Source organism: Bubalus kerabau, chromosome 13 (assembly GCF_029407905.1).
Source record: "Bubalus kerabau isolate K-KA32 ecotype Philippines breed swamp buffalo chromosome 13, PCC_UOA_SB_1v2, whole genome shotgun sequence".
NCBI classification, from domain to species: Eukaryota; Metazoa; Chordata; class Mammalia; order Artiodactyla; family Bovidae; genus Bubalus; species Bubalus kerabau.
The window spans coordinates 62,840,000-62,867,593 of NC_073636.1; the positions used below are offsets into that span (position 1 = coordinate 62,840,000).

Consider the following 27,594-nt stretch of genomic DNA (forward strand, 5'->3'; position numbering starts at 1 on the left):
CCCCTGGGGGAGAGGCAGAGTCCGCATCTCAAGGAGAGAGCTTCTCGGGGTACGGGTGTGGGAAGCTTGTCTGTCCTCTGGGCATTTTTCCGCTTTGGCCTGGGCTCCCCTCTCATCACCTTCCACAGGAATCATGGGTGTGAGATCGTGAAAGTGGAGTTCTTAGTCCAGCGGCTCAAGAAGATTGGCCATTTCCTGACTGTCACCAAGGATGGCATCCTGCAGTTCTGGTCGGAATCCTTCACGCTGACCAGCTCCTTCAGGGTGAGCAGGGCCCACACGGGTGGTTGAAAAGCCTCTGCCTTCACGCCCAGCAAGCTGCTTCTCTGGGCCTGTGGGCTAGGCTTGCTCTTGGGGGCAGGTCTGGCTTCCCTGTGGGGCCATGAGCCTCACACTTCTCTTCTGAGACTAGGATTCCACCTGGATGTCCACTGCACTTGTATGCCCAACAGACACCCTAAACCCACGTGGTCCAAATTGACTGTAATTGTAGCCTACCTTGTCCACCAGACTTCCTTGTCCTGTGCCCCCCAAGGCAGTGAATGGCATCGCCATCCACCAAGGTTCTTGTGATCAACCTCCTGTCCCTGTCCCACCCGCTCCACCACCAAGTCCTGCTGGTTCAAATCTTCTGCTTGGACCAGGGAGGAAGTCACAGTGACTATGAGCATGGGCCTTGGAGCCCAACTGCCAGGCGTAGATGCTGCCTGACTGCAGCATCTCTCAGCTGTGTGACCCCGGAAGTGACTACAGCGCCCTCCGTGTAGCAGTTTCCCCATCTGTCAAGTAGGCTTAGTAGTAGTACCCCCTACACACAGGGCTGCCAGGAGGATTTCATGACATAACCCATGCGTGGTGCTTGGAGTAGGGCAAGGCACACAGTAAGCACCCGACCAGCATAAGCCGACATTGTCATCATCACGGTCGTCTGAGCCGTCGGCTCCCAGCCCAGTGCGGTGAATGATAAAATGCTCAGGAACACCCGCTGTGGACTTGGCGTTGCCAGGCCAGTCCAGCCTCCTCCAGCAGATGAGGAAGGCTGCTCTTCAGGGGAGGCTGAGTGAGCATGCTGTGTGCCTGCAGAGCGTTTCCTGGTTGCGTTGGGGGTCACATCATCCTTTGGGCTGGGAGGATTCTGGGTCATCCCCCATCCCCAGTGGCTGATGGAGGGACCCGAGGCCTGAAGTTCCAGGAACTCGCTCAGCTGCTCCTGATAATTCATCTCTGTGTTCCTGAGGCTGGGGTTTCTGGCTCATTCCACCCTCTTTTTCTCTTGTGTGCTTATTGGGGGAACACATTATAGCCTGAGATTCTGCTTGTGGCTCCTACGTGGTCACCTCGGCGCTCCCGAGGGCCATAGCCTGGGAGGGCCAAAGAGGACAGAGGGAGGCTCCTGTAGAGGGCCGCAGATGTGGGCCTCCTTCCCTGAGGGGCTGCCTGGGCAAGTGGATGTTGGCAAGAATGAGCCACCAAGCACCAGCCTCACACACTCACTGTAGGTCCACAGTCGTCCAGACTGAAAGCCCCAGAGTCTGGGCTTCACTTACCACCTGTACAAGCTTGGGCAAGTCTCTGAGACTTCCCAGGGGTCCATTTCTAGTCTGAACACCAGCATGTGTGTGTGTGTGTGTTGGGGGGCGGTAGAGGGGGTGATGGGCGTTACCATCACCTCCATTGTGTGTGGGTGAGACCCTAGCCTGGTGCCAGAGAGGGGCTTCTGGGGCCCTGGTCCATTGTCCTCACTGCCTCTGCTGTCAGTGCAGGCCCCTGCTCTTGGTGCTCTGGGTTCTGATGGGACAGTTCAGAGCCTGCGTGGCATTATTCAGAGAGTAAAATGCAAGTTCCTCCTCTTCCCTGGACAGTGCAGCTCATTTCTGCTGACCCATCTTTGCACGGGTGTCCCCCGCCGGGAATGCCAGCTCAGGTTCTGTCTGTGTAAGAGTTGTGCGAGGCTGGCACCAGGGCGGGAGGCACCCCTGCCTGGCCCAGCTCCCCCTGATGCCAGGCAGCACTCAGATGCTTTATTTGTCATGGTTCCATTCATTCCTCACAACCTGGCAGGTCGGTTTCTCGTTAATAAGCCAGGTGACACTGGCAGATGGGAAACAAGATTCAGGCAAAACAAACAGAATGAATACCGATGTTAGGTGTCAATTATATCTCAGTAAAAATTGGAGAAAAAAGATTCAGGCATAGAGGGGCAGGTGTGGAAAAGTCAGTTTCCCTGTCTCTCTCTGACTCTAATTCTGTTCACTGGAAGCAACTGCTGTGACCAGTTAGGGGGTGCTCCTCCATGGACAGCCTGTACACACACCCCACCTTTCTTTTTAAATACACAAATGGTAGCACAATAGAATGCTGCTTTTCACCTCACTTTTTCACTTAATAATAGATCTTGGTAACTATTCTGCCTTGTATGTACACAGCTCCCTCGCTCCTAATGTCTGGGCAGCGGTTGGCGTGCGGGTTTATGTCGGGCGTCCTTTCCAGGCAGGCTCCTAACATCTGGGCAGCGGTTGGCGTGCGGGTTTATGTCGGGCGTCCTTTCCAGGCAGGCTCCTAACGTCTGGGCAGCGGTTGGCGTGCGGGTTTATGTCGGGCGTCCTTTCCAGGCACGCTCCTAATGTCTGGGCAGCGGTTGGCGTGTGGGTTTATGTCGGGCGTCCTTTCCAGGCAACGTCTGGCCTGTTGCTGTTGTAGCTGGGCAGCAGTGCCCGTTCCTGCTTACGCTTCTCTGTGAATACCTGCAGACACATCCATAGATGCCTCTTGGAAATGGATCCCAGGATCACAAACTGCACATTTAAAACTTGGATGAGCTTGTCAAACTGCTCTAAAAAGGGGTTGTGAGGCTGAGTGTTCTGTAAGCCCAATTTGTTTTTCTGTTGTTCAGTTACTCAGTCATGTCTGACTCTTTGTGACCCTATGGACTCAGCATGCCAGGTTTCTCTGTCCTTCACTATCTCCCTGAGTTTGCTCAGACTCATGTTCACTGAGTTGGTGATGCCATCCAACCATCTTATCCCCTGTCATCCCCTTCTCCTCCTGCTTCAGTCTCTCCCAGCATCAGGCTCTTTTCCAACAAGTTGGCTTTTTACATCAGATGGCCAAAGTATTGGAGCTTTAGCTTCAGCATCAGTCCTACCAATAAATATTCAGGGTTAATTTCTTTTAGGATGACTGACTGGATCTCCTTGCAGTCCAAGGGACTCTCAGGAGTCTTCTCCAACACCACAGTTCAAAAGCATCAATTCTTCGGCACTCAACCTTCTTTATGGTCCGACTCTCACATCCATACATGACTACTGGAAAAACCATAGCTTTGACTAGACGGACCTTTGTCGGCGCAGTGATGTCTCTGCTTTTTAATACACTACCTAGGTTTGTCATAGCTTTTCTTCCAAGGAGCAAGCATTTTACAGACATGGAAATTGGTTTTTAAATTGGAAGCTTATCCAAGGCCCACCATTGTAGTTGGTGGTAAGGCTGGGCTCATCAGGTCTGCGCCCGGCTCTGGGGCCTCAGGGGACAGGAGAGGGTTTGTGGGGACCCTGTGCTCCTGTGCTCTCCCGGGCGAGCTGCCCCAGACCAGGTCTCCTCTGTCCCCCTCTGGCAGCTTTACCAGATCCACCCGTCCCACAGCCAGCAGATGTGGGTCATCGACATGGTGTGTCTGCACAACATGAACCTGGTGGCCATTGCGTCCACGGACCAGAAGATAGGTGAGTCCCCGCCGCCCCACAGGCCCGCACCCGGCCGCTGGCAGCCATGCATTTGCACTGGGAGAGATCTGTCGCTCAGCCAACCATGAGCTGGACTGGAGGCCCCTGGGAGGATTGCTGGGTGGTGACTAGTGAGGCTGCTCACTGTCACCAGAGACGACCATCCCCCGCCTCCGGCCTAGGACACGGGTTTGGGTTCCCATGCGGGCCTACTCCTCTGTCTCTTCCCCAGAGTTCTTTGATATCAGTAGCCACAAATGTGCCCGGGTCTTCACCTTCACTGATCTGGACAGCTGCGTCCTGACCATGAACTACTGGTGAGTCTCCTGGGAGAGTGCTGCAGGGTCTTGGCAGCAGCTGCATCACTCAGTGGGGCTGGGGTCTCCAGAAAACCTCTCTGGAAGCGGCTCTGGAGTGACCCCACCCTCTGCGCCTGTGTCCTCTTTCCCCCAAGCCGCTCCTCTTTGAGGCCCCTCTTCGCGGTCACTCAGACCGCAGAGTCGTCATCGGCTCCTCTTCCTTTCCCTCTCACACTGGGTCAGCCGTCAAACTGGCCTGTCCTGCTTGGCCTAAGGGCTCTGAGCACGTCATGGTCCATTGGTAGGGTGACCTGGCAAAGAGCAGCCAAAGGAGCAGGGAGCCATTTATTTTGCTTTTTTAAAAATGTGCTGATTTCTCTTGGACCTGGTTCCCTGATGGTCTGGATCCGGGTGGCTGGGCCCATGTTTGTCGGTTGTTGGGGTCCAGGCTGGAAAGCTGTGTGGGCTCTGCCCTTACTTCTGAGGTGGAGGAGGGCCTCGGGAGCCAGGGAGGGGTGGGCGGTGCTGCCGGACGTGCCCAGCTGCTCCATGGTCTCCTCTGTCTCCCCGTTTCCAGGTCAGACTACCACAGGGCTGTGTTCTGCTACGGGGACACCAAAGGTAATGTCATCATCTTCACCTCTGATGATGTGACCACCGGGCTCTTCAACCCCCGAGTCCTCCCCAGGACCTCCAAATGGGGTAGGGAGACGCGGGGAGTCGGAGGAGACGGTCCTGTCCTGGGAGCTCCTCCCCGTCCCATCCCTGGGGATGTGGCACACTAGTGTGCTCAGCTCAGAACCACTATAGGGGTAGGGGATGGGTGACCGCGGGGCAGGGACAGGGCTGAGGAGACGGGCAGTCCCTCTGAAGGTGGGAAATTGTGCCTGTGAGGGCTGGTTCGGGGGCTGAAGCAGGGAGTCTTCAGAACCCTCCTCATCCTAGGGAGAAAAAACCTGTGGCAGCTGAATGACCCCTCTGGGCTCTGGGACAAGGGCATGCTTCCTTCATCATGTGAGCAGAGTTCTGCTCCCTATGGCTGGGAGCTGCCTGTAGGTGGGGAGTAGGGTGGAGCTGAGGGGCTGCCCTGAAGGTGGGCTCTGCAGGGCCTGGAGGAAAGCCCAGCTCCACAGCATGAATCAGCACGTGACCTTCACCGAGCCCTCGGGGGCTGAGCACGTCACCTCCTGCAGTTCACCTGTGCCAGGAGGGACTGATGTTGTCACAGTCTGTTAAGGGAGGAGCAGGGGAGGGTAAAGGGGGTGAAGGCGCGCACAGGCCCCACAGTGATGACTGAGATCCCAGACAGGCAGTCTGCCCCAGAGCTGGCACCTGAACCTCTTGCTGGGCTGTGTCTCAAGCTGACTAAATGCTGGAGGGTGCTGTTTGGGGATGCTCTGCCAAGCGGCAAGGGATCCCACGGCCTCGGAGCCTGGGGCTGTCCGGGCTTGTCTGAACTGGACCCTGCCCAGGATCGAGGCTTCGACCCGCAGTGGCAGTCCTCCAGGCCGCTCCACATCCATCTAGAGGAGGCGGAGGCCACTAGGGGCCCCAGCCCCCAGGAACACTGACTCCCCTCCATCCAGGATTCCAGAGTGGCCACTTGGGCTTCCAGAGTTTCTGAGCAGGACTCTCTCCAGGGGCTCCCAGGCCTTGGTAACACCTCCTGCCTAGCTTGTTGGGCAGCATTCACTACCAGCCAGGCAGAAGATGGGTCCTGCCCTGGACGCAGCAGGGGTCTGGCACCCCATGTGCCTGCCTCATCAGCCTCTACCCCTGGTGCCCACCCTGCCCTGAGCCAGCCCACCCTGGCCACTGTGCCACCCTGCAGATTGGCACAGGAGGCTGTGGTGGTCTTTGAGCTGAGTGGTGGACAGGAAATTGGAAGGGAGGCAGATGAGGCTGGAGTGTTGGATGGGAGTCCTTCCACGCCACATGCTGCCTGAAGGCCGGGGACAAACAAGAAGGGGCGTCCAGCAGTGTGCTGACTTGGGAGGGGCTGGACAGACCAGCTCTGTGTGACCTGGACCCCGTGGCTGAACCTCTCTGTGCCTCAGTTCCCTTATTCAAATGGGAATGAGCACATTCAGTTCATGGATTTGCTAGAAGGTGGAAGGAGAGAAAGTGGAGGGCAGGGCTGTGCTTACCATGCAGGCTCCAGACATGCTTGCTTTACTACGCATGCATGCAACTTCTTGGAACTTGTATTTGCCAGACAAGATGGGGCATGTAGTTTGAAGCAGAATGACAAACTCCCAAATGACTGTTTTCAGAATGAATAAGAGCCCAGGATCTCAGTTCATTCTCTGCTCCTGCAGAGTCTGAGCTCTCTAATGGAGACTCAACAGGGGAGAGTTGAGTCTCTAAAATGTGGCTCCAGCTCTGCCAGGGGCTGACGGGGGAACTCTGAGCAGCAGTGTTTATTGGCTCAGGTCTGTTTCCTGGGTGCCAAGTTCAGTGTCTGCACTGAACTTGCCAGGACACAGGGAAGCTTGAGCGAGCATTTGTATGGGAAAGCCTTTTGAGATGCATGGGAGTTGCAAACCAGCTCAAGGGGTCTTGCTCTTGAGGTCTTGTTTGTCCTGCAAGTGGGAAGACCTGGTGACCTGGGCCTTGATTTTCTCCCCTATCAGATAACTGGATCAGCGTTTCTACCCGGAGGCTTCTAAGTGAGAAGTCCCCTATGTATAGAAGTTACCGGCTGAAGGTAAGGGGGCTCTTTCCTTGGCTGTTTCCATGGTAACTAGCTGTACACATGTACCACTCAGAAATAAATACAGCAGGTGGATCTGCCCTTGGGTCTGTGGCATTGGGCACTGGTCCCCGGGGAAGGGGGTGGAGGCACCTGCTGGATCCCGCCGGCTCTTTCTGCAGAATCCCCAGGCGAGGCTGGTCTCTCTCAACACCTTCCTTGCGGCCCCTCCTGGGTGGCTTCTCACCATTGCCCAATTCCTTTCTCCATATGGTGCTTTCTGCATTCAGCAACTTAAAGAATCATGAGCTAGAAATACAGTCAGGTCACTCCTTTGCTCAAAATCCCAGTAGCTGTCCTGTTTGAACAAAGTCTCAAGTGCACCCCACGACCATCAGGACGGGAAGGGCTCTGGACCCTGGATTGTTTCTGGTCTTGCTTTCTACCTTGCTTCTCCTCACTCTGCCACAGAAATGCCAGCAAACTGCTGTTCTCTGAGTGCGAAGCCCTTGGCACGGCAGGGCCTTGGCACGTGCCATTCCTTTAGGCTACTGTGTTCTCCCCCCACTTACTGTACACACCCCTCTACTTGCTTTGGGTCCTAAGCAGCCAGCCTAGCACAGCCCTGCTTGCCATCCACCTCTGCCTTCATCCCTGCACTGCAGCGCTGATAACAGTGGTCCCCAACCTGGCATGAGGGAATGGTTTCATGGAAGACAGTTTTTCCATTGACTGGGGTGGGGGATGGGGTCAGGGTGATTGAAGTGCATTTCATTTATTGTGCACCTTATTTCTATTATTATTACATCAGCTCCACCTCAGATCATCAGGCATTAGGTCCTGGAGGTCGGGTACCCCCTGGCATATAGGACTGTGGCGCCTGTCACAATGACTGTTTTTCTCCCATGCCTCTGAGCTGTTCTCTGACATGAGCTGGCTTTCCTACAATTCAGCTCAATCCTAACACTGTGTACCCAAAGACAGCCTCAGACCCTGCGGGTTAAGGGTCCCACGAGACTGCCCTCCACTTCCGAAGCAAAGTGCAAGTTCAGGTTGTCACCTGTGCTTCTGACCCACTGGCATAAACGAGGTTTCCATGACTCCCCTCCTTGGGTTCGATTAATTTGCCAGAGTAGCTCATGGAACTTCGAGAAACATTTTACTTCACTAGATCACTATTGTTTTTGTTTTAAATAAAAAGATGTAATTTAGGAACAGCCAGGTGGCAGAGATGCAGAAGGCACGGCAGAAGTGGGGGTGGAGCTTCCATCCCTGTCTGGGTCCCCACTCTCCCTGTACGCGTTCTCCAGCCCAGAAGCTTTCTGAATCCCATCCTTTTGGGTTTCTATGGTGGCTTCGTTACACAGGCATGACTGATCACTTCGTCAGCCATTGGTAATCAAATCATCCTCCAGCCTTCACCGTGACAGGCACTTGGTGAAACAGCGCACGTGAGACCCAGCTCAGTGCCTGACGACCCCTCCAGTCACCTTGTCCATTCTTGTCCTGGAGAGGAAAATCTCCCGACTGGAAGGCCAAGCGTAGGGCCAGACCTCAGAGTGCATCCAGCCAGGCCATGCCCTTGGCCTGTGGGTTGCAGCCTTTTTTCCACCCAAGTTGCACCAGATGACATCCTCGTGTTCTGCATACCTCATCCTGACAAACACGAGGCGGGTGTGGGGGAGCCGGGAAGCACTGGCTCCCTGTCGACTAGGGATGAGGGTGGATGACAGGGACTGTGGACTAGGCAGACTTGGACCCATCCTGCCTCCCACCTTGGGATGGGGCCACAGAGAATGGTATTAGTATGCACTTGACCTAGCCTGTCCTCTGATCTATAAACAAGAGTTCACATGACAGGAGATTTCAGTGCTTCTCACCTGTTCCATTGACAACTGGTGGCCATACTGTCCTGGTCACATTACCTGGGCTAGAACTGCGGGGCCGGAGCCCTTTGCCAGAGCCTTGATCACTAGCAGTAGACGCGGGATCTCCTGGCCCTTCCAGCCCCCGATCTCTGCCACTTTCTGGGAGCTGGGCCTGGACGAGGTGGGGCTGGGCCTGGACGACTGTGCTTGGGTTGGGTCTCCCACCACCATCGCTCTCTTTCCAGGCTCTCCACCTCAACTGGTGTCAACAGGTCAAGTTCATCCCCCAGCTGAACCTGGTGGCCTCCTGTTCAGCCATTGACAAGTCATCTCTGGTGCTGACAGTGTTGCCATCCAGAGTCCCAGACAGCCTCAAGTAAGGGGCGCCCATCTCCAGGTGGAGGTGGCGGGCCTGGAGAGGGTGGGTGGTGACACTGTCTCTGGCGTGCCGGCTTCACTTCAGCCACACGTGGCCGTCCCTGCTGAGAGGGGCCTGCCTCTAGCACGGTGGCATCTCCTGTGGGCAGTACAGAGGCCTGTGGATCAGGCTGGGTACAAAGAATCACTGTATGTCCTGAGAGCCAACAGTGGGCTGTGGTGGCTGGAATATGGGCTCTGGAGTCTGTTTTTCGTTTTTTAAATTTGAGATTGTCAGTTTTGAAAATTGACATATAATATTATATTAAGTTTCAGGTATGCAATAGAATGATTTGATACTCATATATAATTTGTGAGGGCTTCCCTGGTGGCTCAGTTGGTAAAGAATCCACCTGCAATGTGGGAGACCTGGGTTCGACTCCTGGGTTGGGAAGATGCCCTGGAGGAGGGCATGGCAACCCATTCCAGTACTCTTGCCTGGAGAATCCCATGGACAGAGGAGCCTGGCGGGCTACAGTCCATGGGGTCCCAAAGAATCGCACATGACTGAGTGACTAAACACATGTATTGTGAAATGATCACAGTAAGTCTAGTTAACATCTATCACCACACACAGTTACACGTTCCTTTTTTCCTTTCTTGCGATGAGAACTTTTATGGAGTCTGGTTTTAATCATTCTGGTATTGCCACCAGCAGCAAAAATATAAGGTCTCTTTTATCCACCAATCTATACACAAAATTCAGCACAAAGGCTGGCACATAGTATGAGACAGTCAGAAAAATGTTTTCTGAGTGAAGGGATGAATGTGGGTTGCTTTACTTCTGTGAACCTCAGTTTCCTCCTGTTCTCAAAGGGGACGATAACAGCCCTTCACTTACCTCAAAGCTTAGGTGAGCGAGCGCCGTATGTGGCCTGTGTTCGGCAGTTGGCCACACTAATTCTTTGGAGATGGTTCTAATATATTTCCTTCATGTTTGATTCCTTTACCCCGGAGGGATATTTTCTTCTGTTGCCTGTTTTTTTTTTTTGAAAATCAACTGATGGGAATTCCCTCGTGGTCCAGTGGTTCCTGCTGCTGCTAAGTCGCTTTAGTCGTGTCCGACTCTGTGCGACCCCATAGACAGTAGCCCACCAGGCTTCCCCGTCCCTGGGATTCTCCAGGCAAGCACACTGGAGTGGGTTGCCATTTCCTTCTCCAATGCATGAAAGTGAAAAGTGAAAGTGAAGTCGCTCAGTCGTGTCTGACTCTTAGCGAGCCCATGGACTGCAGCCTACCAGTCTCCTCCATCCATGGGATTTTCCAGGCAAGAGTACTGGAGTGGGGTGCCATTGCCTTCTCCACGATTTTGCTACTGAGGGCCCAGGTTTCATCCATGATTGGACAGCTAAGATCCCACAAGCTGCGTTGTGCAGCCAAGAAAATAAAATCAGCTGTTAGTCATACAGGTATATGTATATATGTAAAGAAGATTCAAACATCTGGAATCTTGTGGGGCCCCCTCCCCTCCCCGCTCCCTTATCCAGTCCTCAAGTCCTCGAACTAACTCTAGGCTGGAGGAGGGGAGCATATGCCTGAGGTGGTGGGGCGGCTTCCATCTTGCTTTTGTGCTTTGAGTGGAGTGGTGTGGTGGCATTTTTCTTGGAGCTGGTTTGTCGGTTTGGTTCCTCTGATTTGGTGGGAGTATTACCTCATGTTGGTGATGTGTCTTTCATTCAGCTTCTTGTTTTATTGGGTCTCAGTGGCAGGAGGCTGTCATGGGGATTACTGCGTTGTGGCCACGAGGGCCTCGGTGGCTGGCCCTGCTGCCTTCCCACTCTAGCCACACTGGCCCCCTCGTGGTTCAAGCATGTTCCTGCCCCCAGGCCTTTGCATTGCTCCTCTCTGCCTGTTTTTTTTTTTTTGAAACATTTTTCCTTTTATGAAAGATTTTAAACAAATAGAAGTAGAGACATAGTATAATGCTTTCTAAGTTTGATCCCTAGGTTAAGAAGATTCCCCTTAAGAAGGGAATGGCTACCCACTCCAGTATTCTTGCCTGGAAAATCTCATAGACAGAGGAGCCTGGTGGGCTACAGTCCATGGGGTTGCAAAGCGTTGGACACAACTGAGCAACTAACACTTTAATATTCCTAGTACTACCCAAGTTAATCTTTACCCAAGTGTCTCAAAAACATCTTTTTATTATTATTTGGAATTAGATATGGGCAAGGTTTCTAGGATGGTTCTGGGCAGAGGAATGGTGTGGTCTGACATGCGGAGCATCTTTCTGGCTGCTCTGTTGCAAGTGATGGTCGTGGTGGTATTAGTCGCTAAGTTGTGTCCAACTCTTTTTTTTTTTTAATTTTATTTTATTTTAAAATTTTACATAATTGTATTAGTTTTGCCAAATATCAAAACGAATCCGCCACAGGTATACATGTGAACACATAGACTGCAGCCCGCCAGGCTCCTCTGTTCATGGGATTCTCTAGGCACGAATACTGGAGTGGGTTGCTGTCTCCTTCTCCAGGGGATCTTCCTGACCCAGGAATTAACCCGGGTCTCCTTCATTGCAGGCAGGTTCTTTACCCACTGAGCTAAGAGGGAAGCTGTATATGGGCAGGAGGGGAAATAAGGACACCAGTAAGGATGCCGCTGTATTAATTCAGGGCACACACAATGGTGGCCTGGAGTCCCCCAGGAGTGGACATCAAGATTTATTTTAGGGGTGGGTTGCAGAATATATATAGTTATACACATGTGCACATACCCACTTTCTTCATGTGTGAGTGCAGTACACACCCTGGCCAGCAGGTGACACCATTGACTGCTCTTGTTCAGTCTCTCAGTTGAGTCCAATGCTGCGAGCCCACGGACTGCAGCACGCCAGGCTTCCCTGCCCATCACCAACTCCCGGAACTTGCTCAAACTCGTGTCCATTGAGTCCGTGATGCCTTCCAATCATCTCATCCTCTGTCATCCTCTTCTCTTCCTGCTTTAATCTTTCCCAGCATCAGGGTCTTTTCCAGTGAGTTAGGTGATGCCCTCTGCAGGTGGGGCCGGCACTGTCAACCCAAATTCTGCCTCTGGAGTGGCCTTGTGGACTTCTCCCCTGAGTCGCACCCTGACCTTCCAATTTCTTCTCCACACAGAAGTCTCCTGCAGATCTGGTCTCCTCCAGCGGTCTGTTTATTTCCCTGCAGGACTTGCCATGATGTGTACATGCCCATTTCCTTGTCTCTCTATTCTTTACTCTCTCAGGTGGTTTTCCTCTAGAAGGGAAGCTCCAGTGAAGGCAGGAGCATCCTGTCTGCTCATCCTGGAAGGGCACAGGAACTGGGAAACCTTCCTTGAATAGATGGGTGAATCAGCCTGAAATAATTTCTAGTAATATTTTGTGACAGTTCTTCCAGAATATTTCTTTGCACACATTCAGTGTGGAGGGAGACATATCTGGTTTGACAACACAGATATTTCATATGCTTTTCTTGAACTTCTGAGTTTTAGAGGAATCCTTCTGGCTGTGGAGTGGGGAGCACAGGGAAGTGGCAGAAAGGCAGGAGGTTAAGAGCCTCCCACCCCAGGAGGCTGATACAGAAGTGAAGGGGGCTTGGGCCCTGGTGGGATGTGGGCAAAGAGGATTTGGGGCTCAGCTGAATAATGGGAATTCAGGAGAGGGAGCCTCTACAGTGATAACCAGGCTTAGGCCCCCAGTGGCAGAGGAGCAGTTCAGGGCCAAGTTTGGTTGAGAACATGCTGGAGTTGAGTTCATTTACTTATGGCTGTGCTGGGTCTTCGTTGCTATGTGCGGGCTTTCTCTAGTTGCTGTGAGTGGGGGCTACTCTTCAGTGCAGTGCGGGAGCATCTCGTTGCAGGGGCTTCTCTTATTGCAGAGTACAAGCTGTAGGTACACGGGCCTCAGTAGTTGCAGTGCACGGGCTTAGTTGTTCCACAGCATGTGGAATCTTCCTGGACTGGGGATCGACCCATCCCCCCTGCGTTGTCAGGATGATTCTTATCCACTGTGCCACCAGTAAAGGCCTAGAGTTGAGTTTTGAAGGGAGAGTTTGAGTAGAAAGAGTTGGTGGGGCAGGATGTGTGGACATGAGGGAACAGCACACGCAAAGGCACAGAGCTTCTAGGGCGCTGGGGCCTGTGAGGCCATTGGGCTTGACTTTCTCCCTGACCTTCCCGGAACCCCTGCCTCCTTTGCTGTTGTAGGGTGTCAGTGCTGAATTTGAGAAAAGGCATTCTTTGCTTTGATTACTGCCCAGACAAGAACGTCCTGGGTAAGTAACCTTTGTATCACGTGGAAGGTGCTGGTCTGGCAGAACGAGGGTGAGGGCTGCTGAGGCTGTGGGACCTATCAGAGTTGAGGGGGAGGCCTCGTGGCATCTGGCCTCTGGCCGCTCTGGTGCCTGCTCATGGGCACCTGGGGTGGAGTGGTGACACGGGCTTGCTTGGCTTGGTGGTAGAGGGGATGGGGGTGGGGAGGGCAGTCTGAGGCCTGTCCAGGACAAGGTCCCAGCACAAGCCCCTAGTGGCTGATACCCGGTTTTCAACTCCAGTGACTGGGGGCTATGACCCCCTCATCCGCCTGTGGAACCCCTTCTTCTCAAGAAAGCCCGTGTGGATGATGAGGGGGCATCAGACTTCGGTGACACACATCGTTGTGAACAGCAAGGACAGCAGCATCCTCCTCAGCGTCTCCAAGGACAAGGTGTCACCCTGGGGGAGCCCAGCCCTGATGCCCCCCCCGGCCCATAAGTTCCCGTTTCCCAAAGATCCTGGCCCATTGATAATGAGCTAGCTCAGCCAGCCAGGGGGCTGCTAGTTGGAGAGGCTCAGGGAGTGGTGGGACCTCCCTGCCCATGGTCTCACCCCTGCCCAAAGGCCTAGAGGGGGGTACCCCAGGTGGCACCATGGGTCTCTGACCACCTCACCCCCCCACCACAATAGAAGCCTGAGCCCAGCTCTGAGCAGCCCACTAGAGCTGCTTTCCATGTAGCCCAGCCTGGCTACGTGGTTTGTGGTCCTGGCCGGGGCCCTTTGCTTAACTGGGTCTCAGTCTCCTCACCCAGAGAATGGCTGTTGAGTGGTTTAGAGAAGGGCAGGTGGTAAAGGAGCAGTGGCCTGACTGACACATTGTAGGTGTACAACACAGGTGAGCCTTTCCCCTCCCCCAGACCCAGACTTGCTGCTCTCAGCTCTCCCAGTGACCTCTCTTGTCTGCCCTGGCTGGACCTTTCTCAAATGCCCGAGCTCCTCTGCTCAGGTCCGTTACTCTGCTCCTCTGAGCTATGGGTTCAGGATCTCTCCCCACCCACTGGGGATTGCACGTCAACAGTCCGAGGTGTCTTCCTGCAGGGGACAAGTTTGTGTCTTCTGGGACTCGGTAGATCAGGAGCAGGCAGGGCCCTTGGGTCACCAGGACATGCTCCCCAGCACACCCCATACTTGTTATTGTCTGGAATGCTGCTGGCAGCACCAGGAGCTGGGCATCGTCCCTTCTGGTGAAGACTCTGAGACTGGAGGGGTGGGGAGACAGAAACAGACGCTCATGGTCAGTGATAAGTGGAGCCAGGATGTGGATGGGGCCTGTGGATTCAAGCCCCTGCCCTGTCCGGTTTGCTGCTGATGCCCCCAGGTGAGGAGTGTCCTGCAGGGACTTCCATGGGCCCCTCTGGGGACACTTCCTCAACTTGGGAGGAACCCAGGGGGACAGGCTGGCCTTTTGGGCAACTAAGTTGGCAGTTCTGTCTCTGCCCTGCCTGGCTTTACTGGAGGGATGCCGGGGTGGGAGCTGAGTGTCTGGGGGGCGTGGGCTGCCTGATGAGGTCTCCATCCTCAGCTGATGAGCAGCAGGTGCTCAAGCAGGGTAGACGCCTTGGGAGGAGGAGACTGGGAGTGGTGTGTATGGCTCAGTTGCCTTATGTGACCATAAGCAAGGACTGATGCTGAAGCTGAAACTCCAATACTTTGGCCACCTGATGCCAAGAACCAACTCATTTGAAGAGACCCTGATGCTGGGAATGATTGAAGGCAGGAAGAGAAGGGGACGACAGAGGATGAGATGGTTGGATGGCATTACTGACTCAATGGACATGAGTTTGAGTAAACTTCGGGAGTTGGTGGTGGACAGGGAAGCCTGGCATGCTGCAGTCCATGGGGTTGCAAAAAGTCAGACACAACTGAGCAATTGAACTGAATGACTGAACTGAACCTGAACTGAACGATGTGTCTGGGCTTCCCAGGTGGAGCTAGTGGTAAAGAACCTGCCTGCCAATGCAGGAGATGTAAGGGATGTGGGTTCGATCCCTAGATAGGGAAGGTCCCACAGAGGAAGGCATGGCAATCCACTCCAGTATTCTTGCCTGGGAAATCCAATGGACAGAGGAGCCTGGCAGGCTACAGTCCATGGGGTCGTGCAGAGTCAGACATGACTGAGCAACCAGGCATACATGCATGGTGTCTCTGTCATGGGCTTGTGGTCTGTGGCCGTGACAGCACGGTGGCTGTGCTCCCAGGAGCACCCCCAGGTCTTGGGCCAGCCGCATCCCTGAGAACCCACTCTTGACCTCTCTGCTGATTTCCCACCCCCAGAATATTCGCGTGTGGGACATGCAAGACTACCAGTGTCTTCAGTCCTTCTGCGGGAAGCATTTTGCCCTGGGACATTGCCCCATCACCAGCGTCTACTTCCACAAAGAGGACAACTCGCTCATCTGCAGCACCTATTCAGTGAGTGCTGTGCGGGAGGGAGGCGGGCCATGGCTGCACGAGGAGGGGAGGGGCCATGGTCTGCTGACCCATGGGACACTGAGGGGTGGTCACATCCTGTCCTGACCGAGACTGCTTTCTGCCATGAGGACAAAGCTGCTGGGCTCTGTGGCCTGGCCCTCAAAGTGCTATCCCCTGCAATTTCCTGGAGGACTGCTTTAGGCCCCCGTGGTCACCCTCTATGTTGCTCTTGCTGCTCTCTTGACCTTTGCCTCCTCCAGTCCCTCCTTCTGGAAGCCCACCTTGACCCCCAGGCTAGGTTAGAAGCCTTCACTCCAAGCTCCTTTGCCTGGCCTGGATCACAGCCCTTCTGACTCTGTCCTGTCATGGTTACATGATTGTCTTTCCTGCCAAATCATGAACCCCAGGAGGGCAGGGCCCACACCCACACTCGAGCAGTCCCTGTGAAGGAAAGAACCTGGGGGGACCTGCCGTGAAGCCTGCCTGTGAGCCGTGACTCAGCTGGTGCCCATGTGAGGTCTGCCCTGAACCCCTCAGGGTGGGATAGCCTGGGAGAAGCACAAAGGGCTGACTGTCCACGGTGCCAGTGGAGGGGGGTGATGTGACAAGTTAGGGGGCTACAGGGATGCTTGGCAGCCAGTAGAAGAGGTTCGATCCAGAAAGGGAGACGAGGGTATCATCTGTGGTTGAGAGGAAGTGGTAGCCCTACATGGCTCTTCTTCCCTCTGTTGGCCAGCTGACACGCTCAGTGTCCTTGTGCCGTTGGCTGACTCTCCCAGACGGCAGGTGTCCTGAGAAGGGAGTTGGTGGGTTCCTTCCCCTCTGCTGACTGTCAGGACGGCTGTCAGTGCTTGTTGAATTCAACAGACCTTGGAAGTCCATTTCAAAGCAGAGAGTATATTAATTAGGCACTGGCCCATCCCGCAAGGAACTCATGGGGGAGTAGCATAAGAGATAATTTTAATAGAAAATGCTGTGTGTTATGATGTAGATGTGTGCTGGGTGCCTCATGGAGCACAGAGAAAGGATACTGAGCCTGGCTGGAGGCTAAGGCAGTCAGGGAAGGCTTCCTGGAGGAGGGGACACCAGATCGAGGCCTTATGCTTTTCAGAAGTTATAAAAGGGACTTGGACTTGTGCTTTGGGGTTGTAGGAGCTCTAGGGTTTGGAAGCTCTGATCTCAGGAAGTAGGGGCATGGAGTTGGGGTGAGGTGTCAGAAAATCTGCATGCGGTTGAGGATGTCTTGGTGTCTTGGTTTACTGGAAGTTTCTCCCTGGGGCCAGTCCCTGATAGCGGGCCCTTCTGACTGCCCAACTCTCTGCCCCTTCTCCCCTACAGATTGGAATCCTGAAAGGGTACCTAGAGACGCAGGGGCCTGGGAGAGCAGAGGAGAAGACCACGACTTACAGCACGCCCCTGTGCGCCGTCCTCTACAGCAAGGTTTTCAAGCAGGTCAGTGGGCAGCAGCTTATCTCTAGGGCTGGCAGCAGTCACAGGGGGCGGGGTGGGGCAGGACTCTCAGAGCTTGGGTGGTGGTACGGGGCAGCGGGAGGTCGGCGAGCAGCTGTCTTGCACAACGGTTGCTCTGGGGGAGACCAGAGCTCCACCAAGTGGCCACTGGGTCACCAAACTCCTCTGAGCCTGTGTGCCCCTGGCTACCACCCCAGGTCAGCTCTGGGCAGCCTTCTTTCCACTGTGTGTGATGGAACACGGGGTGTGACATGCTCTTTGAGGATCCTGGGGTGGGTGTTGCCCCTGGAGGTCATTTCCAGGGAAACCGCAGTTCAACTTTGTTATGGAAGGGGAGGGAGGCCCAGGCTGTGGTCCTGAGCAGGGATCTCTGCATTGGGCAGAGCAACTAGGCATGTAGATCCTGAAGTGTGCGGACAGCAGGGCTCCTGGGCCTCTGCCCTGGTACCCATTTCCTGGCTGGGGCTCTGGGTAGGGCGGCTCTGTCTGCTGCAACGTGGCCTTGGCGGTGGGAGGCCAGCACTTACCTCTTTGGGTTTCCCTCTTGTTCTGGCTCCTGGCACCACCACTCCTCATACCTTAAGGCTCCTCAATGCCCTTAACCAGTTTAAAAAAAATCCCCCTTATCCAGCTTTTCTAGATGTTCTCAATGGGAAGGTTAGTCTGAAGGAACATCCCCTGTTGCTGTTTCATCGTCACAGTTGTGATGTTGCTTCAGGTGGGGTGACCTATCTTTATCCAACATTTCCCTGCTTAGGGGGCTGTTAGTGTATTTCCTGTTGTTTTTTTCCTATCCTCCATGTTAATGCTTTTTCAGTAAGTGTCTTTTCTGGATTCGATATGATTTTCTCTGGAAAGAGTCTGATAAATTCCATTTAAGAGTTAAAGGGGATTTCACCAAGCGGTTCCTTCTAAAAGAACTGTGCCAGTTTGCACAGGGCAGAGGAAGGCCTGTTTTCGAGAGTGGGTTGTCCTGCAGCAGGAGGGCCCAGAGTGCCTGTCTTCTTGGTACACTGAGTGGTGGCTGGGCTACCAGCAGTCATGCCAGCTGGCGGCTGCCCTTGGGAGTGGGGGCCTTCCCCTCCCCAGGAGCCCCGGCTGTGTGCGCCCCCACAGGTGGTGAGCGGCTGTCTGAGCGGCATGGTGAGTGTGTGGGAGGTCGTGACGGGCAGGAGGCTGATGGAGTTCTCAGTGACGGGTGACCAGCAAGTGGAACTGACCGCCATGTCCCTGGATGAGTCAGAGGGGTGCCTGCTCACGGGTCTGCGTGATGGCACCGTGAAGATGTGGAACTACAGCGTTGGCCAATGCCTGCTGACCTTCCCCAACGCGGACCAGTTAGAGGTCAGTCTGGCCCATCGGCTGGGGCCTGGGGGCCCCGCACAGCTCCTGTGACCCCAGCATGGGCTATTTCTCATGTCTCCCTGAAAGGCTGTGCACACAGACTCCCTGGCTTTGTGCCTTCCTGAGCCTTTGTGCATAAAATGAAGCTAGTTGAGACTTTCCTGAAGGTCTAGTGGTTAAGACTTCACCTTCCATTGCAGGGGGTGGAGGTTTGATCCTTGGTCAGAGAGCCAAGATCCCACATGCCTTGAGGCCAAAAAAAAAAAAAAAACCAACGCATAAAACAGAAGCAATATGGTAACAAATTCAATAAAGACAAATGGTCCACATAAAAAAAATCTTAATAAATAAAATGAAGATAGATAATAGGGCCTGTCCTCCACAAATGTTCTTCAGATGTCAGCTGCTCTTGCTCTTTTAGTGTGTTAGCACTTCTCATCTTATATCTTGGGAGAATTTTCCCAGGTGGCTCAGGTGGTAAGGAATCCACCTGCCAATGCAGGAGACTCAGGAAGTCCTGAGTTAGTGGGTTCGATCCCTGAGTCAGGAAGATCCCCTGAAATAGAAAAGGGCGAACTGCTCCAGTATTTTTGCTTGGGGAATTTCACGGACAGAGGAGCCTGGTGGGCTGCAGTCCATAGCGTCGCAAAGAGACACGACTGAGCGATTGAGCACACAGGCGCCCTACATCTTAGGGCTTTAGGTGGCATCGTTGGCAGTGGGGTCCTGTGATTCAGAGCCACCCATACCCCTGTTTGGGAAATGCCTGCCAGGGTTGTGAGGAAGATCTGTGGGTGTGGCAAAGTGCAAAGCCAGCAGTTCCTCTTTGGGACTTGAGCCTATTACAAACTTGTGACACAGTTCTTTAAAAAACTCAGAAGGAGCACTTGGCCAAGAAGCCAGGGATTAGGGACTGGTCCAGATCCTATGACTCAGTTGTGTGACCTTAGCCAGGCTTGACCTTGGCTTCCCTCCTGTCCCCTATGAGATGGACATGGACACTTACCCGATCTGCCACCTCCAAGTCCATCACATGGATAATGGGATGTGAGAGCACTCTGAAAAAAAATATGGTGGTTTCACTGCTAGGGGAAGTCTCATTATCATGGAGAGTTTGGATTTCCTGCTTGGTATGGTTAGGAAGACATTTGGGGCCTGGGCCCATTTTCTCTGAGGTACCTTAGTGTTCTGTTTCCTTTCCTCTTCAATAGATTAGTGGGATTGTCCACATGAACAAAGTGTTCTACACGACTGGATGGAGTAAGAGAATCACTTATTACACGTGAGTAGCCAGGGTGCAGGGCTTCCCTGATTTGGCTCAGACAGTAAAGAATCTGCCTGCAACATAGGAGACCCGAGTTCAATCCCTTGGATGGGAAGATCCTCTGGAGAAGGAAATGGCAACCCACTCCAGTATTCTCGCCTGGAGAATTCCATGGACAGAGGAGCCTGGCGTGCTACAGTCCACAGGGTTGCAAAGAGTCGGACATGCCTGAGTGAGGAAATCACTGCCACCAGCCAGGGCACACGTGGGAGGTGCGGGCAGCTGGCCCTTCTCTCTTTACTAAAGATGGTCTCCTCCATCCCTAACGTTGCTGGTGGCTGGAACACCAAGCAGGAAGTTAGTGCAGGGTGAGGTTTACTGCTTCGTCCTCTCATCTGTCCACTTATTCATCACTCCATGAGGCCAACAGGCTTTGTACTAGGTCCTGGGAATGGATATAAGCAAGAACATGAAGTCTCCATCCTCCTGGAACTCAGACACTAATCAAATAACTTAATTTATAATGATAGTCTGTTCAGTGCTATGAAAAAAACAATACAGGTTTCTATGGGGAGGGGAAGAAATCTGATCTAGTGTCAGGGGCCATCAGAAAAGGGTCATCTGAGGTGTCATGAGTGGAGTGGGATCTGAAGAGTGAGCAGGAGAGGTCTTAGTGAAGCAGTGAGGGGCTGGGGACAGGAGCGACATTATAGGCAGAGGAATAGCAAGTGTAGGGTCCCGTCCTCTTCAGAGAGCCTTTCTAGGGTCATGATTTCCCCTTCTTTCAGCCTGAGGTCTTACTCAGGTGTCTGAATGGGGCGAATCTGTAAGATTAGTGTATGTGAAGCCCCTAGGACAGGCTTTTAGAGCAGGCACATCGCAGATGCTCAGTTAATGCAGTCAGCCGGGCAGAACTCCAACTCTGCTCTACGCCTCCTCTGGAGGGGTCCTCCTCTGGGTCAGAGCTTGGAATCCCGGAGGCTTGGATGTTCTTCTCCCAGGATACCAATAAGGCTGAGCGCTCCACCCTCCTGCCTCCGGGCATGTGTGCAGGTTCCACAAGATCAAGCCGGTGCTCTTATGCTACCACTGGCAGACCTTCCACACGGAGGATGTCCTGAGCATGGCCAAGTACCAGAACCAGTTCATCGCCACCTCCTCCTACAACGGGGACATCCTGTTCTGGAACATCGGCACCTTCAGGCCCATCCTCAATTTCAACGCCTCTCAGAGCCCCTTGCCCTTGCTGCCCAAGAGGGTACGGTCAGCAGAAGCATGCTGTCTTCTTCGTGCTCTCTTAGCTGTGGGCCAGAACCATGTAGGGCTGGGGAGTGGGTCAGGGACACCCTGGGAGGTGGAAGGGAGTGATGGTGACTTGTTCTGAAGGAGTTTGGGAGCTAGGGAGGTAGGTGGTAGTTCTTATAATTATTCTTATTTGACAGATGAGGAAACAGGCACAGAGAGGTTAAGTATCTCTCCTGAGGTCACACAGCCATCAAGTAATAGATCCAAATCCAGGCTGTCTGACTCCAGAGCCTTGTGGCTCTAGTCCTGGTCTCCCGAGGAGATTACTATCTCTTTGAAGGTGGCTCACATTGACCCATCGCTACTACAGATTACTGCTCTGGGCTCACTGGGCTCTTGGTAGGACTTGGGAAGCCCCCACAGTCTCTGAATGACTGTATCTTTGTGGATTAAAGCTGGAAGGGGCCTTCGGGGTCACCCAGTCCAGTAGTTTTCCAAACTTGTGGAGAGAGGCTTAGAGGCTATTACAGCAGCTTCTCCAGGATGCTTCAGCTTTTTGTCTATTTTACACTTTGGAGTTTCCCTTCAGGCTAAAAACTACTTCAAAAATACTTGGGAAGCACTGTCCACTTACAGCTAGGGAGACCGAGTCCTTCCTGGGCGCTGTCCCCTGCCTGTGGGTGCCCCGGGGACAGGCTTCTAAGCTCTGGTTCAATGCCGTTAAGGGTACAGGGTTTTTGGGAAGCAAGCCCAATGCACCCGGAGGGCCCCGTGGTGTTGGCATTGGGCGGGGAGGCCTCCCTTCCATCCGGGACACGGCAACACCTCACGGGACTCCCTCCCACGCACAGGTGAAGGATGTGGACGCCTGTGTGTTCGATAGCCACAGGCCCAGCAAGCCCTGCATCGAGCAGGAGAAGTGGGCTTACAAACCGCACCTACAACCCCCAGGCCTCAGCACGAGGGCCACGGTCGATGCCAACCTGCGACGGAACCTGATGTCGGCGCCTCCAGTGATGAGACACCCCAGAGACAAGGAGCTGGCAAAGCCGGTGCCCCTGAAGGTGGCTGCCCCATGTCCCCACCACCCGAGGAGGCGCCTTGGCCAGGCCCGGGTAGGGTACCTTCCAATTAGGCCCATGGCTGCCTCGGGCCTGGGCCCAGTCTCTTCCAGGAGCACGGCCAGTACAGACCTAGTGTCTGCAGGCTCGAGGGTCAAGGGTACAGCTGAAGTTCAAGCCTTTCTCTGTTCTTGGGCTCCCATCACCCAGGCAGAGATGAGCCACCATGCCTCCTGCCCCAGAGAATGAACTGTGGGGGTCTGAAGCCCAGAGGCAGCCACCACTTCCCTCCTCCTCTGACTCCTGGCCTCTGCCCCAGGTTAACCTCCCCAGGCTTGTCTGACAGCCCTGTTCTGGAGCGGGGGAGTTGGAAGGAAGAGCAGGGGGTAGCTACTGTCTCCTGCTGACCCAGTATGCATTGGCCTCTGACCCTTAGCCACGAAGACTGTGATCTCCAGTGAGAGGCTTGAGGGACCAGTCAGATTGTCTCAGCACCTGCAGTCTAATTCCCATTCTGGGGAGCTGGGCCTCAATGAGAAACCCCACCTTCCCCAGACACAGAGGGCTTGTGAGGCATAGGGCAGTCTGCACCTCAACCCACATGACCTGCTGGATACATGCACGCCTGTCACTCTGAGGCTCTCAGACCTTGAAGTGTCTGGGTTGCATAACTACATACACACCCCTTGATCCTCACCTCTAGCCAGAGTGTCTTTCCCAGGATGAAGGAATGGGCTTCCCCAAAAGCCAACTGTGCTCTCTGCCCTGAAAGCAGAAGCTGCCAGTAAATTAAACCAGAGATGCTCCAGCGTTGGAGTGTATTTATGCCCAGGATCCTTTGGACACCCAGCTGTATCTTTTGGGGGGAAGTGTCCACTCTTTCAGCATTTGCCTCTGTCTCTGTTCCCCAGAGATTGTCTCAAGCTAAACTGGGAGGCCCATTTTTTTTTTTTTTCCCCCAGAAACCTCTCAGTGCTAGCAGCCTCAGTCAGTCAAGATTATCCCTTGACAGACACTCAACTCTCAAAGAGGCTGAAAGGAAAAAAGCAGACTTCCAGAAGAAGCTGTTGCTGCAGTCCAATGCATCAGTGGAGAAGGTTGGCCATGTTCAGGCAGGGGCTGGGTTGTGAGCCAGGGGCTGGACAGTTGGGATGCAGACTGGAGATGTAGCACCTGGGGGTCTGGGAGCCCAGCCTCGTTCTCCCAGGACCTGGAGAAGCCTGTTGGACACGATGGCAGTGCTCAGGATCTTGGCTACAGGGCTGCCATTTGGGGGGTGTCCCCAGTGTGTGGGGCTGTCTAGGGAGGGGAGCAGTGTTCCTTCCTGGTTGGGGGGCTGGACTGGGAGGTAGGAGATGTGGCATGTTCAGAACCCACTGGTGAAATGCCCTTCTGAATTCTGCGTGACTCGTGAGTGGGGATTGGGTTATCTCTGTTCTTCCTCCTCCTGTACCTTCCCCCTTTCTGAGCTTGGACACGTCTCCCTCTGCTGTCACCCCTGGGTAAGGTGACCTCTAAGTCCCCTTCCAGGTTTAATCTGAAATAATAGGGTAATTCTATATGGGTCTCCTAGGCTCCTACCATGAGCCCAATGAGAATATAATTAATAGCTGTAGGTTGCAGGAGGGCTGCTCCATGGCCCAGTTTCTGGGACTCAAGAACAGGGGAGCAGTGTCCTGGGGGACTGGGTCCTGTGGAATGGAGCAGAGAGCTACCAGTGGCTGGACCTTCTCTCCTTCAGGTTTTGAATGTGCTTTCCTCTGTTTTTAAAAAAATGGCTTAAAAAAACCCTCCAAAACTTAAAAAAGTAGTATTGGTTAAAAAAAATAGAAATAGGTGTAAAGCAAAAAATAAAAGGTCCGTGTTTCTCACTGTGTACTCTGTCTCATCCCCCAACGACAGTGGTCACAATCACTATGAACAGGTTGGTTTGGCTTTGTTTTTTTTTTTTTTAGGGGAGTGATGTTAAATTATATAGCTACGTGCATTTGCTTTTAAAATTTAACTATACTATATTATGGGTATGTTTTCTCATTAGTGATTTGGATTCAGCTTATTCCTTTGTTATGTTAAAAAATTATTTTCTTAAATCTACATTTCTTTAATAGTACATGAGTCTGCCTTTGTCCTCACACTAAGCCAGTCCTAGACATCAGCCTTGTCTTCATTTCTGCCAGTCTGGTAGGTGGAAAATATTGTCTTTTGATATTTCTTTGGTTATCTGTGATGTTGAGCTTTTTGTATTTTTGTTAGACAGTTGCATTTCTTCAGTGGAATAAATGCATATTCATATCCTTTTCCATTCTTTTTTGTGTTAATTTCTTGGAGCTGTCTATATGTTCTGAAAATGAATCCTTTGCCTGTTGTGTCTTGGAGATATTTTCACCTCATCAGCCTTCAGGGTGTCACACTGAGGTTTTAACTTTTTTTTAAATTAGTTAATTAGTTTTATTTTTGGTTGCTCTGGGTCTCCATTGCTGTGCACAGGCCTTTCTCTAGATGCAGTAAGCAGAGGCTACTCTTGGGTGAGGTGCACAGGCTTCTCACTGCATAGGCTTCTCTTGTTGCACAGCTTGGGCTCTAGGGCACGCAGCTTCAGTGGTTCTGACTCCTGGGGACTAGAGCGTGGGCTGAGTGGTTGTGGCGTGTGGTGAGTTGCTTCACGGCATGTTGAATCTTCCTGGACTAGGGACCGAACCCTGGCATCTCACTGTACAAATATATCAAGGGGAACGAGTTTGTTTTCTGCATCATTCTGAGTTGAGTACAGGTCTTTAGAAAAATCTTGTTTGAGCCTTCAGTTCAGTTCAGTTGCTCAGTCGTGTCCGACTCTTTGTGACCCCATGAATTGCAGCACGCCAGGCCTCCCTGTCCATCACCAACTCCCGGAGTTCACCCAGACTCACGTCCATTGAGTCAGTGATGCCATCCAGCCATCTCATCCTGTTGTCCCCTTCTCCTCCTGCCCCCAATCCTTCTCAGCATCAGAGTCTTTTCCAATGAGTCAACTCTTTGCATGAGGTGGCCAAAGTACTGGAGTTTCAGCTTTAGCATCATTCCTTCCAAAGAAATCCCAGGGCTGATCTCCTTCAGAAAGGACTGGTTGGATCTCCTTGCAGTCCAAGGGACTCTCAAGAGTCTTCTCCAACACCACAGTTCAAAAGCATCAATTCTTCAGCGCTCAGCCTTCTTCACAGTCCAACTCTCACATCCATACATGACCACAGGAAAAACCATAGCCTTGACTAGACGAACTTTTGTTGGCAAAGTAATGTCTTTGCTTTTGAATATGCTATCTCGTTGGTCATAATTTTCCTTCCAAGGAGTAAGCGTCTTTTAATTTCATGGCTGCAGTCACCATCTGCAGTGATTTTGGAGCCCAGAAAAATAAAGTCTGACGCTGTTTCCACTGTTTCCCCATCTATTTCCCATGAAGTGATGGGACCGGATGCCATGATCTTCGTTTTCTGAATGTTGAGCTTTAAGCCAACTTTTTCACTCCCCAATTTCACTTTCATCAAGAGGCTTTTTAGTTCCTCTTCACTTTCTCCATGGAGAAGGCAATGGCACCCGACTCCAGTACTCTTGCCTGAAGAATCCCAGGGACGGGGAAGCCTGGTGGGCTGCCGTCTATGGGGTCGCACAGAGTCGGACACGACTAAAGCGACTTAGCAGCAGCAGCACTTTCTGCCATAAGGGTGGTGTCATCTGCATATCTGAGGTTATTTATATTTCTCCCGGCAATCTTGATTCCAGCTTGTGTTTCTTCCAGTCCAGCGTTTCTCATGATGTACTCTGCATATAAGTTAAATGAGCAGGGTGACAATATACAGCCTTGACGTACTCCTTTTCCTATTTGGAACCAGTCTGTTGTTCCATGTCCAGTTCTAACTGTTGCTTCCTGACCTGCATATAAATTTCTCAAGAGGCAGGTCAGGTGGTCTGGTATTCCTGTCTTCATTTGGTAGCCGTTCATTGATCTATTATGATGTGTCAGGCAGTGTCATATGGGATAAAGTCATGAACAAAAAAGATACAAATCCCAGTCCTTGGGGAGCTCATAGTCTGGCCAAACGTTCCTAGTCACCAACTGGGTAGGTAAGGTGGTATTCCATCACTGTTCTCACTGGGCGTCTAGGAAACTGGGGGACCAGGTGGGTGTGGCTCCTTGCCCAGGCATCTCAGCACTGTGCCACAGGGGAGCTCCGGCTCCCAGCACCCCTGAGCAGGTTCGCCTCTCTCGCACAGATAATCTTCTTACAGACCAGGCCTCGGCTGCCACACTCGGCTGCCTTGCTGAGCAGCTGCATGGACGGTTACATCTATGCCTGGTCCATCCACGGGAGCGGAGGCCTGCTGGGCAAGTTCCCTGTGGACTCTGTAGACGAGGGGGACGTGGTTGTGGGTGCCATGGCCACGGATCAAAATGACTGGATTCTTGTCACAGGGGATTGCAAAGGGTGCATCAAGGTGAGGAAGAACTGGCCCTGGGATCGAGGGGCTGGCCTGAGCCGTGCTCTGGCCTCCTCTTTGCCGTCGGTGGTCCTCGCCCCATCCCTATGTCCTCTGGGCACTTGCTTCACTTGTAACACAGTGGGTGGTGGGGTGAGTTCCCTCAGAGTCCTCTCCTGCCCTCGTGGGCCCAGGGAAGTGAAGGAGGGCTTGGTCAGGGGGTCCCCCGCCCAGAAGCCTTCCTGTGGGTCCTGTGCTTTAGAATTCTCTTCCTGCTACTCCCTCACCCCCAGCTGTGCATCTGATCTGTGATCAGCTGTCTCAGGAGCTGATTTTGTGCTTTGTGGTGATGTGAGGTGTGAATGTCCCGTCCTTGGGTCTGTCACACTCTCCCTGTATGCTAGCTAAAGGTCTGGCCTAGAAGATGCCATGGTCCCCTCGGGGGTGTGGGTAAGAACCAGCCCCCTGAGGTGAAGAGAAATGGTCTGCGGGGGGACCCTCAGAGTGAGTCGGTGTTGGGGGTCAGGGAGTGCTGGGCTACTAATCCATGCTTTGTGTCTAGATCTGGGACATCAAGGATTACTGCGCACATTCTGACAAGCAGACACACCATCCTAGTGAGATCAACAAGTTTCGGTTCTTAATTTCTGAACGGATTCAGGTCAGCCTCCCAAACTACAGTCCCCCGGAGGAGAAGAAGGTAGGATGATTACTGGGCAATTGCTGAGAAAAGTGCTTCTGAGCCCCGCCAATGAGTCGGGACCATGGTTCCCACACTGAGATTCGGAATCTTCCATGTTTTCTGTCCAAGGTTGTCTGATTGATGTGGAAAAGGTTTTCTGCTCACCAGAAGTCACTGTTAACCAGTGAAACATAAGTATGCACACACCAAATACACTCACATGTATACACATACACACATATGCACACCTTCCATGGGCTTTGATCTTTGCAATGAAGGCCCTGAGGTCATAAATTCCTTTAAAAAGTAATGAAAATATTTATGTATTTTCTTGAGTAGGTAATGCATTTGCGTGTGTGCTAAGTCGCTTCACATGCCCTCCTGCAGGAGATCT

General features: G+C 53.0%; 1 protein-coding gene across 1 annotated transcript in view; it reads left to right on the forward strand.

Annotated features, from left to right (window-relative positions):
* EFCAB8 (EF-hand calcium binding domain 8) overlaps window positions 1–27,594 on the forward strand; it is a 46,075-nt gene that overhangs the window by 8,992 nt on the left and 9,489 nt on the right. The window contains exons 5-21 of the mRNA XM_055543332.1: window positions 129–264; window positions 3,617–3,722; window positions 3,955–4,039; window positions 4,599–4,723; window positions 6,655–6,728; window positions 8,827–8,957; window positions 13,163–13,230; window positions 13,510–13,661; window positions 15,545–15,682; window positions 17,021–17,134; window positions 18,269–18,496; window positions 19,708–19,778; window positions 20,814–21,018; window positions 21,857–22,069; window positions 23,029–23,163; window positions 26,315–26,536; window positions 27,081–27,218. Coding sequence (XP_055399307.1) covers window positions 129–264; window positions 3,617–3,722; window positions 3,955–4,039; window positions 4,599–4,723; window positions 6,655–6,728; window positions 8,827–8,957; window positions 13,163–13,230; window positions 13,510–13,661; window positions 15,545–15,682; window positions 17,021–17,134; window positions 18,269–18,496; window positions 19,708–19,778; window positions 20,814–21,018; window positions 21,857–22,069; window positions 23,029–23,163; window positions 26,315–26,536; window positions 27,081–27,218 — 2,341 coding nt within the window. The remainder of the gene's footprint in view (window positions 1–128; window positions 265–3,616; window positions 3,723–3,954; window positions 4,040–4,598; window positions 4,724–6,654; window positions 6,729–8,826; window positions 8,958–13,162; window positions 13,231–13,509; window positions 13,662–15,544; window positions 15,683–17,020; window positions 17,135–18,268; window positions 18,497–19,707; window positions 19,779–20,813; window positions 21,019–21,856; window positions 22,070–23,028; window positions 23,164–26,314; window positions 26,537–27,080; window positions 27,219–27,594) is intronic.